The 14,478-nt window shown below is 41.5% G+C and overlaps 1 protein-coding gene across 6 annotated transcripts in view; it reads left to right on the plus strand.

Annotated features, from left to right (window-relative positions):
• The window catches only part of TSPAN4 (tetraspanin 4), a 744,385-nt gene that overhangs the window by 345,980 nt on the left and 383,927 nt on the right, over nt 1-14,478 (plus strand). Inside the window, exon 1 of one of the 6 annotated variants that reach the window (XM_078383665.1) lies at nt 4,973-14,088. The exons of the other annotated variants lie outside the window; for them this stretch is intronic. Coding sequence (XP_078239791.1) covers nt 14,022-14,088 — 67 coding nt within the window. The 5' untranslated portion in view covers nt 4,973-14,021. Of the gene's footprint in view, nt 1-4,972; nt 14,089-14,478 lie in introns of those variants that run through there. 6 annotated transcript variants of the gene reach the window in all.

Here is a 14,478-nt window from a genome sequence, read left to right on the forward strand (position 1 = left end):
ATAGTTGCTGACCTAGAGCCAGACATCCTGGAGAGTGAGGTCAAGTGGGCCTTAGAAAGCCTGGCTAAGAACAAGGCCAGTGGAGGTGATGGCATTCCAGTTGAACTATTTAAAATCTTAAAGGATGATGCTGTTAAGGTGCTACATTCAATATGCCAACAAGTTTGGAAAACTCAACAGTGGCCAGAGGACTGGAAAAGATCAGTCTACATCCCAATACCAAAGAAGGGCAGTGCCAAAGAATGCTCCAACTACCGGACAATTGCACTCATCTCACATGCCGGCAAGGTTATGCTCAAAATCATACAAGGTAGGCTTCAGCACTATGTGGACCGAGAACTCGCAGAAGTACAAGCAGGATTCCGAAGGGGCAGAGGAACTCGAGACCAAATTGCCAACATGCGCTGGATTATGGAGAAAACCAGAGAGTTCCAGAAAAACATCTACTTCTGCTTCATTGACTATGCAAAAGCCTTTGACTGTGTGGACCACAGCAAACTATGGCAAGTCCTAAAAAAAATGGGCGTGCCTGACCACCTTATCCATCTCCTGAGAAACCTATATGTGGGACAGGAAGCAACAGTTAGAACTGGATATGGAACAACGGATTGGTTCAAAATGGGGAAAGGAGTACGACAAGGCTGTATATTGTCACCCTGCTTATTTAACTTATATGCAGAATACATCATGCGGAAGGCTGGACTGGAGAAATCCCAAAACGGAATTAAGATTGCCGGAAGAAATATCAACAACCTCAGATATGCAGATGATACCACTCTGATGGCGGAAAGTGAGGAGGAACTAAAGAACCTTGTAATGAGGGTGAAAGAGGAGAGTGCAAAAAACGGTCTGAAACTCAACATCAAAAAAACTAAGATCATGACCACTGGTCCCATCACCTCCTGGCAAACAGAAGGGGAAGATATGGAGGCAGTGACAGATTTTACTTTCTTGGGCTCCATTATCACTGCAGATGGAGACAGCAGCCCCGAAATTAAAAGACACCTTCTTCTTGGGAGGAAAGCAATGACAAACCTTGACAGCATCTTAAAAAGCAGAGACATCACCTTGCCAACAAAAGTCCGAATAGTCAAAGCTATGGTTTTTCCTGTAGTGTTGTATGGAAGTGAGAGCTGGACCATAAAGAAAGCTGACCGCCGAAGAATTGATGCCTTTGAATTGTGGTGCTGGAGGAGACTCTTGAGAGTTCCCTGGACTGCAAAGAGAACAAACCTATCAATTCTAAAGGAAATCAACCCCGAGTGCTCATTGGAAGGACAGATCCTGAAGCTGAGGCTCCAGTACTTTGGCCATCTCATGAGAAGAGAAGACTCCTTGGAAAAGACTTTGATGTTGGGAAAGTGTGAAGGCAAGAGGAGAAGGGGACGACCGAGGATGAGATGGTTGGACAGTGTCATCGAAGCAATCAACATGAATTTGACACAACTCCGGGAGGCGGTGGAAGATAGGAGGGCCTGGCGTGCTCTGGTCCATGGGGTCACGAAGAGTCGGACACGACTAAACGACTGAACAAACAACACAAGAGCTGAAATCCTGCTATTTAGCGTAGTAAATTGCAACTAGAGTAAGCTCACTGAATCAATAGAACTTTTGGAAGGGTTGACTCACCAAATCTCCACTGATTCAATGTGTCTATTCTAGTTATGATTTACTATGTCAAACAAGAGAATTTCAGCCAACAGGAATCTAGCTTTTGTCTTTAAACACGCTGTTCAAAAGACAATTAGATGGATCTGCAGAAATAAAAGTGATTTGTTTTACTCTTGCTTACTGCCACAGCTTGCATTACAATTCCATTTAGTGAAGACCAACTTGCAACATCTATATTATGGTCTAGTGGAGGCAGAGAGCAGCCCTTACACAGCAACCCTCCTGTACCTACCAGTTTATCAGCCAAGAAATCCTGCTGGGAATTTACACATTAATAGATGAGGATGTGGGAGACTGTTCCCTTCAGTAGCAACCATCATATGATTTATTTATTCTTCTTGGTGGGAGACTGTGGCTGCTGCCATTTTAACTACCCAAACTACAGAAAGAAATAAATTTCCACTTCTCACTAGCAGCAGACAAGAAGTTCTCAGGAGAGAGGATTAAAGAAGGATCTCTGTGATTTACACCTCACAGAAGATTGAATAGGAATGATTAATTTCCTAGCATGTGGCACTGCACGAGGAACAAGCAGAAGACCAAAGAGAGAGAGAGAGAGAATGAGAGAGAGAGAGAGAGAGAGAGGAAGTTAAACCCTTCTAGAGGCTTAGCTAGTTGATTGTGATATTGAATTTCATGGGCAGCAGCCTATTTCACCAAATGCAAGAAATGTGTTAACAATGGTGGGAGTGGATAGGTGGGAAGGCTGAATGCCTACAGGCATTGTTTTATTTTCTTGGATTGTTTGCAAGTGATTTGTAACAATTTTAAATTAATCTATTGATTTCATCTCTTTTGAGATCACTAGACACACAGAGAAATATGAATACTTTAATCGATAGTCTAAATGACATCTCAACAGAGGTTTTAGCAGAGCCACATTCTTGTTGTTCATCTTTCCCATATTACTGGGAGGTTCAACCACAATGCCATTCATATGTTATTTTTCTTAGAACATTCTACTTGAAGTGAGGACTCCCTGGTAGTTCTCTGGCTGAAGAAACCTTTTGGTTCCAGAGGAGTGTGTAAGTAAGAAGCTTGGAGGCAGCCATAACAGAATTCTTCTAAGAGTCAAATTTAGATAATCTTCTGGCATGTATGCTTTGATTGTATTTCTGCATTGAGCAGGGGGTTGGGCTTGATGGCTTTGTAGGTCCCTTCCAGCTTCACTTTTCTATGATTCTATGAATGTGCCGCAATAATTAAATTGCAAATGCATCCATAGACTTAAAAAGTCCTGGGGGGGGGGGTGATCTGCAAGTCCAGTAGCATGGGTATTTCACTAACAATTTTTGGTTTTTGCAAAAATTGTGGTTAAGAAACAGTAATCTTAATGCTTTGTTATTGTTACAGTATTTGCATTTAAGACATGTATTTTTTCCACGAAATAATTTTGCTCAGAAATGCCTTGCATTTTGCAAGAAAAAAAGAGAAATGATTATTTTTAACACAGAATGCAAAATTTTCATGAAAAACAAGCAAATACAGTTTCACTTTCTTGTAGGAACAGAAAATTTCACAAGAAGCTGCTATTCTGACAAGGTGCCATGGTGTATTATGATACTTTTTGGGGAGGGGGAACATTTTTTAAAAAAAATATTCATTACATCCTTAGTGCAGAATAATAGTAGTGAAAGTCTGTGCCAAAGTGACTGGATGGGCTTCTGGGCAGGCAGTTGCTTATCTATAGTACATGCTGATAATTGAAGTTCCCTGAACAAGTGAAAAGCATGGGTGAAATATACTGTATATAGACACTTGTGATCTTCCTATTATGAAAGCTTTCTTGCTGAGATCATTGGAGTGGATCAAGCAAAACTACTAAGAACTGGAGGGTCCACATTTATATGCAAAGCTCCAGTTTGTATTGAACATTACAGTGCATGTGATTTGATACAGAATGATAAAACATTAGCATTTTGCAACATAAGCATTTTGAATTTTCAAAGAGAAGGGGAATGTTTAGTATTAGTTTTCTGGTTTTATTGAATATTTCCTGCTGAAACAGAATTACCTGTGGCATTTTGGGAGCATGGGATGGAGGGGAGTTACAGTCCTATTCCTTACCTATAGCCGGCTGTTAGAAACAATGTAAACATATTCAATTCTGCTTCTGCTTTTTGCGTGATTAGGTCAGACATCTGTGGATATTGCCCCCCCCCCACACACACATATTATGGGCTTGGGTCGTAAAGTCCTGCTTCCCTGGAGATAGTGCACACCAGGTCTCCAGTATTGTAAAGAAGGCAAAAGGATTTGAATGATGTCTTGAGGCAGTTTTGTCCAGGGCTTGCACTGCTATTATGTCTTAGTAAATACTGTGTTCTTGAAAGTAGCTTCTGATTACAGATATTGTAAAACCTGTGTACAGTATATTCTTTCTTCCCCGTTTTGGGAATCTGGGAGAAGTACAAGAGGTAGGCTCCATGGCTGCAGTCACATTCGAAAGTGTAGGTAACAATATGAAAGGAGCATTGTGTATGGAAAAGGGGATTAGAAAATAATTACAGTGGGGTCTTGACTTGAGAACTTAATCCGTATTGGAAGGCGGTTCTCAAGTCAAAAAGTTCTCAGGTCAAATCTGCATTTCCCATAGGAATGCATTGAGAACCATTTGATCCGTATCTGCTCTTTTCCGTCCATAGAAACTAATGGAAAGCTGCTATTCCGCCTTCGACCACCAGAGGGGAATATTTTGTTTCTTTTTTTCTTAGGTCAAGAAAGGTTCAGGGAAGGCAGGGAAAATACAGTCCAGGCAGTACAGTACCAGGCAGTCCGAAGACTGTCTCCCAATCCACTCTCTAAACGCTGGGAGGAGTGAGGAAGCAGACAGGCACCCTTTCCACTGGCCAACAGTTAACTGAAAGTTCAAATTTTGCACTTTCCCTGCCTCCCACGTGGTTTTTTTTCAGTTCTTAACTCAAATCTAAGTACTTAAGTCAAGTCAATATTTTCCTATGAGAGTGGTTCTTAAGTCAAAATGTTCTTAACTCAAGCCGTTCTTAAGTCAAGACCCCACTGTAGTTGAAAAACGTAAAATCAACTTGCATGGCTTTTCTCTTTCCCTATCATTTAATCCTTTATTCCTGAGAAAGTGAAAATAGATGCAGTTAAATATTCATAACAGCTCTACCTTAGATAGGTTTACTTAAAAATAAAATGTACATTGTTTAATAAGCTTTCCTTCCTAACATTCAGCAGGAGAGCCTTGCTTTTTTTAACTATTCTGTATATTTAGAGGTAAAATCTCAGAGGATATTGTCAAACAGTCTCAAGCTGCAGCACTGTTACCCATAGCCACTTTTACAAGTGCGCCTCTGGGAGCACACAAGACAACTAGATACCTGTCTCCTGATCCCTCTCCCCTGCATCTGGCATTTTGAAGTACTTTTCTTTTAAGCCTGCAGATTATACATCCCCATCATGGCTTGCAACCAGCGATGGACTTTTCCTCCAGGAATCTGACCAGTCCCCTTTTAAAGGCATCTTGGCCAGATGCCATCACCACATCCTGTGGCAAGGAGTACCACAAACTTAACAACACGTTGGGTAACGAAATATTTTCTTTTGTCTGTTCTCAGTCTCCCAACACTCAGTTGGGGTGGATGTCCCCTGGTTCTAGCATTGCGCGAGGGGGAAAATAGCTTCCCTCTATCTACTTTATTCATCCCCTGAATAATTTTAGACATCTCAATCATGTCCCCCCTCAGGCACCTTTTCTCTAGACTAAAGAGCTCCAAACGCGGTAGCCTTTCCTCATAAAGCAGGTGCCCCACCCCAGTCATGATTTTAGTCACTCTCTTCTGCACCTTTTCCAGTTGAACTATATGTTTTTTGAGGAGCAGCTATCACAACTGTATGCAGTACTCCAAATGCAGTCTTACCAGCATTTTATACAATGGCGTTACAATGTTGGCTGTTTTATTTTCAATCCCCTTTGTAATGAGGCCTAGCATGGAATAGGGCTTCTTCCCTGCCGCCGCACACTGGGTTGACACTTTCATCGAGCTGTCCACCCCTGCACACCAGGATCTCCTTCTTGATCCATCACAGACAGATCAGAATCCATCAGCTGATAACTAAAGTTTGGATTTTTTGCCCCAATGTGCATTACTTTACATTTTCTTATATTGAAACACATTTGCTATTTGGCCGTCCATTCTCCCAGTTTGGAGAGATCCTTCTGGTGCTCTTCACAATCCCTTCTGGTCTTCAGCGCATGGAAAAGTTTTGTGCCATCTGCAAACTTGGCCACCTCACTGTTTATCCCTGTCTCCAGGTCATTTATGAACCTCACTAGTGGGAAAGCTGTAGAGGAGGCTTCAAGTTCAATGTGATAAACAGAAGTGACAAGTGACCTCTATGAAAGAAGTCAAACTTTTGAATACTTTTGAGTGTCTTCTATGCTGCAGTAATAGCACAGCAGCAAATAAAATAAGGTAAATGATGAAAAATAAAGTAAAACTTGAAATATATGCTATTTTTCATTTCTTATGTTACACTTTCTGTTTGCACAATAAGACTTACTGGCTGAAATTTATGCTGTGCATGCTGGGTGGTGGCACTACCCAGTGACGGATATATTTAATTAAAAAAATTAAAAATGTCCTAACCCAACCGCCCAAAGATTCCTTTTGCCCTTCTAAAGATTTATTGCTGCTGGAGGTCCTGCTACCAGATCAGGGCAGCCAGCAGCAATCCAGAGGTTATTTTCTGATATTAAAGACTTCCTCTCCCTGTTCTGAGGCTCCCAAAGGTGAAAGGGATCCCTAGGAAGTCTTGGAACCTGGAAGGGGTGAGGGGAGCAATAGGAGGTGGTTAATTAAATTAAATTAAAGATATCCATCACTGGATGCTGACATCATCTGGTTGATGTGGCATAATTTTATGCCAGCAGGATTTGTGCATGTGTAGTCAGCATGCACATAAGTAGCAGAAGGAAGGGGAAAAGAAAATATTTAATATGGTAAAAAAGCTACACAGAAAAGTAGTGTGTGAAAAGGCAACCTGTTTGCAACTCAGATTGAAATACAAGCCAAACAATAAAACTGGGGTGGAGGAGGATAAGGGAGGTCCCACTATCGGGCAAAACTAAATTTCTGCCACTAAACAACAACATTAAGGGTTGAAACAGTCATTAGGAGTAGCCATGACAAAAGTTCCTAATTAATGAAAATATCTGAGTGCTACATTTTGAGCTTCTCTTACCTCCAGGATGTTGCAGATTAGCTTGCTTTGTTTGGTGACTGGTTTTCATGATTTAAACTGAGTCCACAAACAGGAAAAGATTGCCTCAGCCACCTTTCTGCAACATGGGTTTTGGCAATAATTATGGGTTATTTCTAACATTTGGTTCTGACCTGAAACACACACACAGAAAATGCATCCTACCTAGACAGGATGGCTGAGGGATTGCTGAACTGACATTAACCTGTGTAAGGTCGTGCTGAATCTGAACTCTTCCCAGCCTATGGATGCTGGAAATTATTTAGGACTGCCTTTACATGGGCTTATCTTTAGAACATTGTAATGGCTATCAGTCTTGGCTGAGTAGGGTGTGGGTCTGGCATAACTCATCTTCTTCCCCGCTCCTCCTCTTCTCCACCTTCCCTCCTTTTTTTCTTTCTTCCTTTACTTTTCTGCTGGCTGATCCTTGTGTTTATCTTTGACTGTATCTTTGAGTTTGGATTCTCTTGCCTCTCATTCAGATAAGGCTACAACAACAAGACCAGATTGAGAAATCATTAGGAAAAGAGAACTGAAAATTGGGTGCTGGTAGGATGAGAGGAAAAGAAAGAGAAGGAAGCTCTTGTTTCCACGGTTCTTCAGATACACTGATCAGCCACAACATTAAAGCCATGTGCCTAATATTGTGCAGGTCCCCCTCATGCTGCCAAAACAACTCTGATGGGTAGAGGCATGGACTCCACAAGACTTCTGAACACGTCCTGTGATATATGGCACCAAGACATTAGCAGTAGGTCCTTACAGTTCAGCAGGTTGCAAGGTGGGACCTCCATGGATCGGATTTGATGTTCCATCACATCCCATAGATGCTCCATTGGACTGAGATCTAAGGAATTTGGAGGCCAAGGCAACATCTTGAACTCTTTGTCATGTTCCTCAAGCCCTTCCTGAACAAGTGTTGCAGTGTGGCAGGGTGCATCATTCTGATGAAAGAGGCCACTGGCATGAGGGAACACCGTTGTAAGTGGTCTGCAACAATCTCTAGGCAGGTTGTATGTGTCAAAGTGACATCCACATTAATGCCAGGACTCAGGGTTTCCCAGCAGAACATTGCCAAGAGCATAACATTGCCTCCATCATCCTGTCTTCTTCCCATAGTGTCTCCTGCTGCCATTTCTTCTCCTGGTAAAACACACAGTCATCCACCTGATCTAAAAAAAAGCATGTTTCATCAGACTAGGCAAGCTTCTTCCACTGTTCCATGGTCCAATTCTGACACTCACATCCCAATTGTAGGTGCTTTTGGTAGTGGACAATAGTCATCATGGACACTGACTGGTCTGCAGCTATGGAACCCCATATGCAGCAAACTGTGATGCAATGTTCTGACACCTTTCTATCATAACTGGCATTATGCTTTTCAGCAATTTGAGCTACAGTAGCTCTTCTGTGTGATTGGAGGAGATGGGCTAGCCTTCACTTCCCACATGCATCAATAAGCCTTGGGCACCCACAGTCTTGATGCCAGTTCACCAGTTGCCCTTCCTTGCACCACTTTTGGTAGGTACTGACCGCTGCATACTGGAAACACCCCACAAGTCCTGCTGTTTTGGAGATGCTCTGAGCCAGTCATCTAGCCATCTCTATTTGGTCCATGTTGAAATCACTCAGATCTTTTCATTTGCCCATATTTTCTGCTTCCAGCACATGAAATCTGAGAACTGACTGTTCACTTGCTGCCTAATATATCCCAGTCCTTGACAGGTTCCATTGTAATGATATAATCAATACTATTCACTTCTGTCTGTGGTTTTAATGTCGTGGCTGATCAGTGTGTGTTCTGCTGTTAGCAGGGTTGCACAGCAGGAGAGGAGGGATTGAATAAATACATTTTACCAGCCCTTCTCTAAGGGAGTATAACTGGTGATGGTGTTGAGATTCTTACTCCCGACTGAAAACTAAAACTGTCAGTGAGCAAAGCTTAGCTCTTGGCCTCCCAGTCTCCCTTTCCCCACCCTGGCACTTTCCTTAAATGATGCTGCTGGAGCCAGTCTAGTGTTTTACTCTGAGGTGGCTAGAAGTCCTTATAGCCTGTCTGTTTAAGACAAGATCAGTCTGGACCCAATTAAGGTTGATCTGACCTAGTCCAGCTTGATGTGTATTGGCCCAGTTTGGGTCAGAATGGACTGAAGTGGTTGCATTTTTTTTTACTGCAAACATTCACAGAAGAGTAGAATTTAAAAGTGTTTTATTTTAAAATTATTAGAATAGGGTTTAATGTACTGTATATGGTCATATTAAAGGTACACATGAATTTTTGTCTCTGTATAAATATATTGTCAAGGAAAATTATAGGCCTGAGCAGAATGGAGTATATTAATGAGAATCCATAGTGATCAGGTGTGTTAAAACTGAGTCAGGATGACTCAGCAGTACTGATGCAACTCATGGATGGTGCAACTCAGGGATGATGCAATGTGTGATCTGATTGGTCCTGAATATGTATATATGTGTTAGTTGTACAGTCCATTGTATCTTCCTGCTTGAAGATCACTTCTACACGTTATGCTGCCAGAATGCTGTAAATACTGCTGTAAATACACATTGCTGAAGGAAATGCTGCTGGACTGTGTGTGAGTTATTTCTGGACTGCCTGGACTGCGAATCACTCTGCTAAAAACACACTTTGCGCTAAGAAACGCTGACACATATACTCAAAGGTTTTATTGAATTTCAAAAATAGTTTTATATTGCATACTTATTAATGAAAATATTTCATGAAGGAGGCCTGGGTCTATAACACTCTAGGGATTTTAGCAAATATTATTACATTTTTAAAATGCGACTGCTGCAGAATTTCTTCCCCTATGCAACCGAAATGATGGGTTTTTTTGTGGTCCCTGGAGTTGGATCCTTTTTTCCTGCACACCATGTGTGTATCTGCTGATAAGAATTCATGATTGTATTGGCCTTTCAGAGATAATACTGAATTCTAGGGAAATGGTCTTGTTTCCAGCCCTGTGCATTTTTGTGGGCATGACTTCTTCAGAGATTGCAGTATCCTATCTAGTAGGTACTGTAATATATTAATTGTATGTTACTTTGTAATACACAAAGCTGCATTTTATTTGTTAGGCTAATTGGCCAGAATATTTGGCTGATGTGTCATCAGTGGGAGCTTTAAGATGGGGAACGGTGTCCTGACAGAGATTTCCCATGTGTATTTTTAAGGATGTAGCCATCAAAGATTGGTGGAAGTGACACTGCTCCCATTAATGAAAGTGTGTGTGTCTGTCTCTGTGTGTGTGTGTGTGTGTGTGTGTGTGTGTCTGTATATGTGTGTGTGTGTGTGTGTGTGTGTGTGTGTGTGTGTGTGTGTGTGTGTGTGTGTGTGTGTGTGTGTGTGTGTGTGAGAGAGAGAGAGAGAGAGAGAGAGAGACTAGTGGACCAGCCAGTCCAGAACAACTAGGCCATGACAGAGCAGAAGTAAGGTCAAAGTTAGCAACAAAGTCAAAGACTATCTAAAATACAAATCAGGACAAAGATCAAGTCCGAAGGCCTAAATCCAAGGGGAAGGGGACTGAGGGAAGGGAGCTGGATAACTGAGGGAACTGTAAAACAAGCCCTGAGAGCTGGCCCACAGATCTTTTTTTTTTCTGTAGCTACAATGAGAGATTTTCAGGTCATAATAATTTAGACCACCAAAAAGTCCACCTGTAGGCTAGCTGTGGCAACTAAGGAATGATCCCCTTTTTTTGGCACTCATTTGTATCCCTTTATTTTTGAAGACTCTGTACTCTTCAGGTGATCATTGTTGCCTCTGAAGGCTGGTCAAGGTTATGTAATATTGTTATATCAAACAAATACAGTAAATTTATTGTCATTGTTAGTATATACATAGTATACACATACAACAAAATTCAGACAGACACCCAGAGACCAGACCCACTATCTCCTGTAACCCTACATTATTTTAAATATGATAGACTCTGCAGAGTTCAGCTGATATTTTCTAAATAATTAAAAGCCACTACTACATCACTTGTTGTTTAATTAAGTCAGTGTCTGACTCTTGGTGACCCCATGGACCAGAGCATGCCAGGCCCTCCTGTCTTCCACTGCCTTCCAGAGTTTGTCCAAATTCATGTTGGTAGTATTCTCGAAGGCTTTCATGGCTGGGATCAGATGGTTGTTGTGGGTTTTTCGGGCTCTTTGGCCGTGTTGGTAGCTTCAATGACACTCGTCCTCTGTTGTCCCCTTCTCCTCTTGCCCTCACACTTTCCTAACATCAAGGTCTATTCCAAGGAGTCTTTTCTTCTCATGAGATGGCCAAAGTATTGGAGCCTCAGCTTCCGGATCTGTCCTTCCAGTGAGCACTCAGGGTTGATTTCCTTTAGAATTGATAGATTTGTTCTCTTTGCAGTCCAGGGGACTCTCAATAGTCTCCTCCAACACCACAATTCAAAAGCATAAATTCTTTGGTGGTTAGCTTTCTTTATGGTCCACCTCTCACTTCCATACATCGCTACTGGAAAAACCATAGCTTTGACTATGCGGACCTTTGTCGGCAAAGTGATGTTTCTGCTTTTTAAGATGCTGTCGAGGTTTGTCATTGCTTTCCTCCCAAGAAGCAGGAGTCTTTTAATTTCGTGGCTGCTGTCTCCATCTGCAGTTATCACGGAGCCCAAGAAAGTAAAATCTGTCACTGCCTCCATATCTTTCCCTTCTATTTGCCATGAAGTGATGGAGCCAGTGGCCATGCTCTTTTTTTTTATGTTGAGCTTCAGACCATTTTTTGCACTCTCCTCTTTCACCCTCATAAAGAGGTTCTTTAATTCCTCCTCACTTTCTGCCATCAGAGTGGTATCATCCGCATATCAGATGTTGTTGATATTTCTTCCGGCAATCTTAATTCCGGCTTGGGATTCCTCCAGTCCAGCCTTTCGCATGATGTATTCTGCATATAAGTTAAATAAGCAGGGAGACAATATACAGCCTTGTCGTACTCCTTTCCCAATTTTTAACCAATCAGTTGTTCCATATCCAGTTCTAACTGTTGCTCCCACATACAGATTTCTCGGGAATTAGATAAGGTGGTCAGGCACTCCCATTTCTTTAAGAACTTGCCATAGTTTGTTGTGGTTCACACAGTGAAAGGCTTTTGTGTAGTCAACAACACTAGGTTTTTTTTAAAAAAATATTTTCCCTCGTCAACACCTAATTTCCCATTAATTTAATGTTTCCTGAAACTTGTACATCTAGTCTGTTTCTTTAAGTTCACCAGACTATTTATGGTGAATTGTATGATTCAGTCAGTGGCCAAAATCCTTTTGCACAGGTACACAATACATGTAAGGATTGGAAGCAATTTGCCCTAAGTTAGGAAATCTCCATAGGCATTACCCACTGCATGCCAAGTTGTGTTACCCAGTATGGGACAGATAATAGCACAGAGCTCTTTTAATTTCCAGTACTTTGTCTCCAACTGTTACACTTTTTGCATAACTGCAAACTGGATTTCAGCCAGAGGATCATGGCTAGTTAAAATCTATTATATCTGACCAAGAACAAACTTTGCACTTACATGGGATATGCTTGTTCTTGGGTCTCTCCTTCCCATCTATTTCTTCCATATGGTATAATACAATGAAAGACTGACAGGTTTTGTTAAACAACTGTTTCCTTTTACACTCAGAACAGGAAACTCATTTAATTTCTCTTTGGAAGTTGCAATTTAAAACCAGATCTATAAGCGGAGGAGAGGGATAAGGACAGAGTGTGCAGCCTTGTTCTCAACTGAACAAACCACAGGCTATTGTTAGTGGCTCCCAAATGTGAGATCTGAGGTGTCTTTGGAATGTAAACCTTAGAAGCCCTGACTCCATGAAGGCTGGTGACTCTGATTCTCTCTCTCTCTCTCTCTCTCTTACTACACTTTGTGGTTGGTTTAGGTTGTACTTTATAGGTGGTACCCAAGCAGCTAATTCTTTTTTTGGGAGCAGGGCAAGATTGGGTCTGCTGGTTTATTGAGTTGAAGTCTATGTCTGAACAAGCCCATTGATTGCAACCTTGCCGTTCCTTTTTCCCTCTTTTTACAACTTAATGGTGCAAGTGGTATATATTCTGAAAAGCATTGTCCTTTTTTTATTGTTCTTGCATATGAACTTGAAGAAGTGAACACCTGAAGATCACATGCACATATGAAATTGATTTTATTGTTTGTTGTTGGAACTTGCTCTGCCAAAAATTATTTCTTCAGATTCTGTTCTGAGTTCAAGATGCCAATAATGACTTTCAAACCTTTAAATAGCTCGGGGCCTAGACATTTGAGAGAGGGGCCTCTCCTCATATGTGCCTGCATGATCATCAAGATCTGCTATGGGGGCTTCTCTTGAGCGATGCATAATATCTGGAGACACAGGAGAGTAGCTGTAGAGGCCGGTTGTGGGATGCCATTCCATTGCAGGCCTGACTGATGCTGACATAGCCTTTATTTTGGTGTTACAATAAAACCTGGTTGTTTACCACCATGCATTTAGCACCAATCGAGCTTGACAGATGGGTTCCAAATCCTTTGGTCTGTTGGTTTTTTCCCCTCTGTATTGTTAGGCTGCTCAAAGTGTTCTGAAATGTTTAAGGTTTTTTTAAAAGTACTTAAATTCTTTCACATTATTGTAATGTGATTTTATTAATGCACTCTGCCTTTAAATTAATAGGGTAGGTCTGAAATACTTTAATAAATAAACAATAATTACTGTGTAGGGTGAAAATAAAGAAATGTGTATATTACATTTGTCACTACTTTTTAAAAAAACACCTATATCCAAATTTTATTTTCTCTTGATAATGTTAGGATGTGAGCTCATCTTTTTTTCTTTTCCCTGCAAGCCACTCCACATTTTCACAGCTTCAGGGAATGCCAGAAAAGTATAGATATTCTGAAACACACCCTTACTAGTCAGGGATGGTTTTATCTTTAGAAACCTTTATAGAACAGAGAGGCAGCGGCTGCTCGAGAGTAAAAATAGTTCTGAGTTTTCAATGGCTGCATTCCTGACTGGAGCCTGAAACCATGAATCAGGGACTCAGCGCTCAGACCGTGCAAGACTGGTCGAGGGAGCTGTGCTTCAGAAGAGAGGAACGAAACTGGACTTCTGGCTGCAATGAGTCTACCCACAGCTTCGGTAATTGTTTGGGATGGGCCCGTCTTGCTTGTGCAGCCCCAGTCAGGTACTGTGCCTATGGTGTTATCTTGGCTCATTTTGGCTCTAGTTGGTACCACAGGGCTATAAAACCAGCAGTGATGGGAGTCAGAACTGTGGGGAATGCTGGGATTTATTCCCCCCCCTCCTTTCTCTCCTTCAGGTTCAGTTGGGACTTTGTGGTTGCAGTGGTAACACTGCCAGAAATGCAGACTACTGTGTGTTGGGCAAAGTTTTAGTTACATCTTCTGACCGCTTGCTCTACTTTGCTCATATTGTGAGTCCACGTTTCACTGTCCTTTATGCTACATTATTATGCAGAATCTGGTTACTGGAATTCACAGAGATTCTGAATAGTCCTCGCTCTACTAGATACATCAAGAAAGGACAGTTTTGAGCAAGAGTATTAGTTAAAGCG

The sequence above is a fragment of the Pogona vitticeps genome, chromosome 1 (genome assembly GCF_051106095.1).
Source record: "Pogona vitticeps strain Pit_001003342236 chromosome 1, PviZW2.1, whole genome shotgun sequence".
NCBI classification, from domain to species: domain Eukaryota; kingdom Metazoa; phylum Chordata; class Lepidosauria; order Squamata; family Agamidae; genus Pogona; species Pogona vitticeps.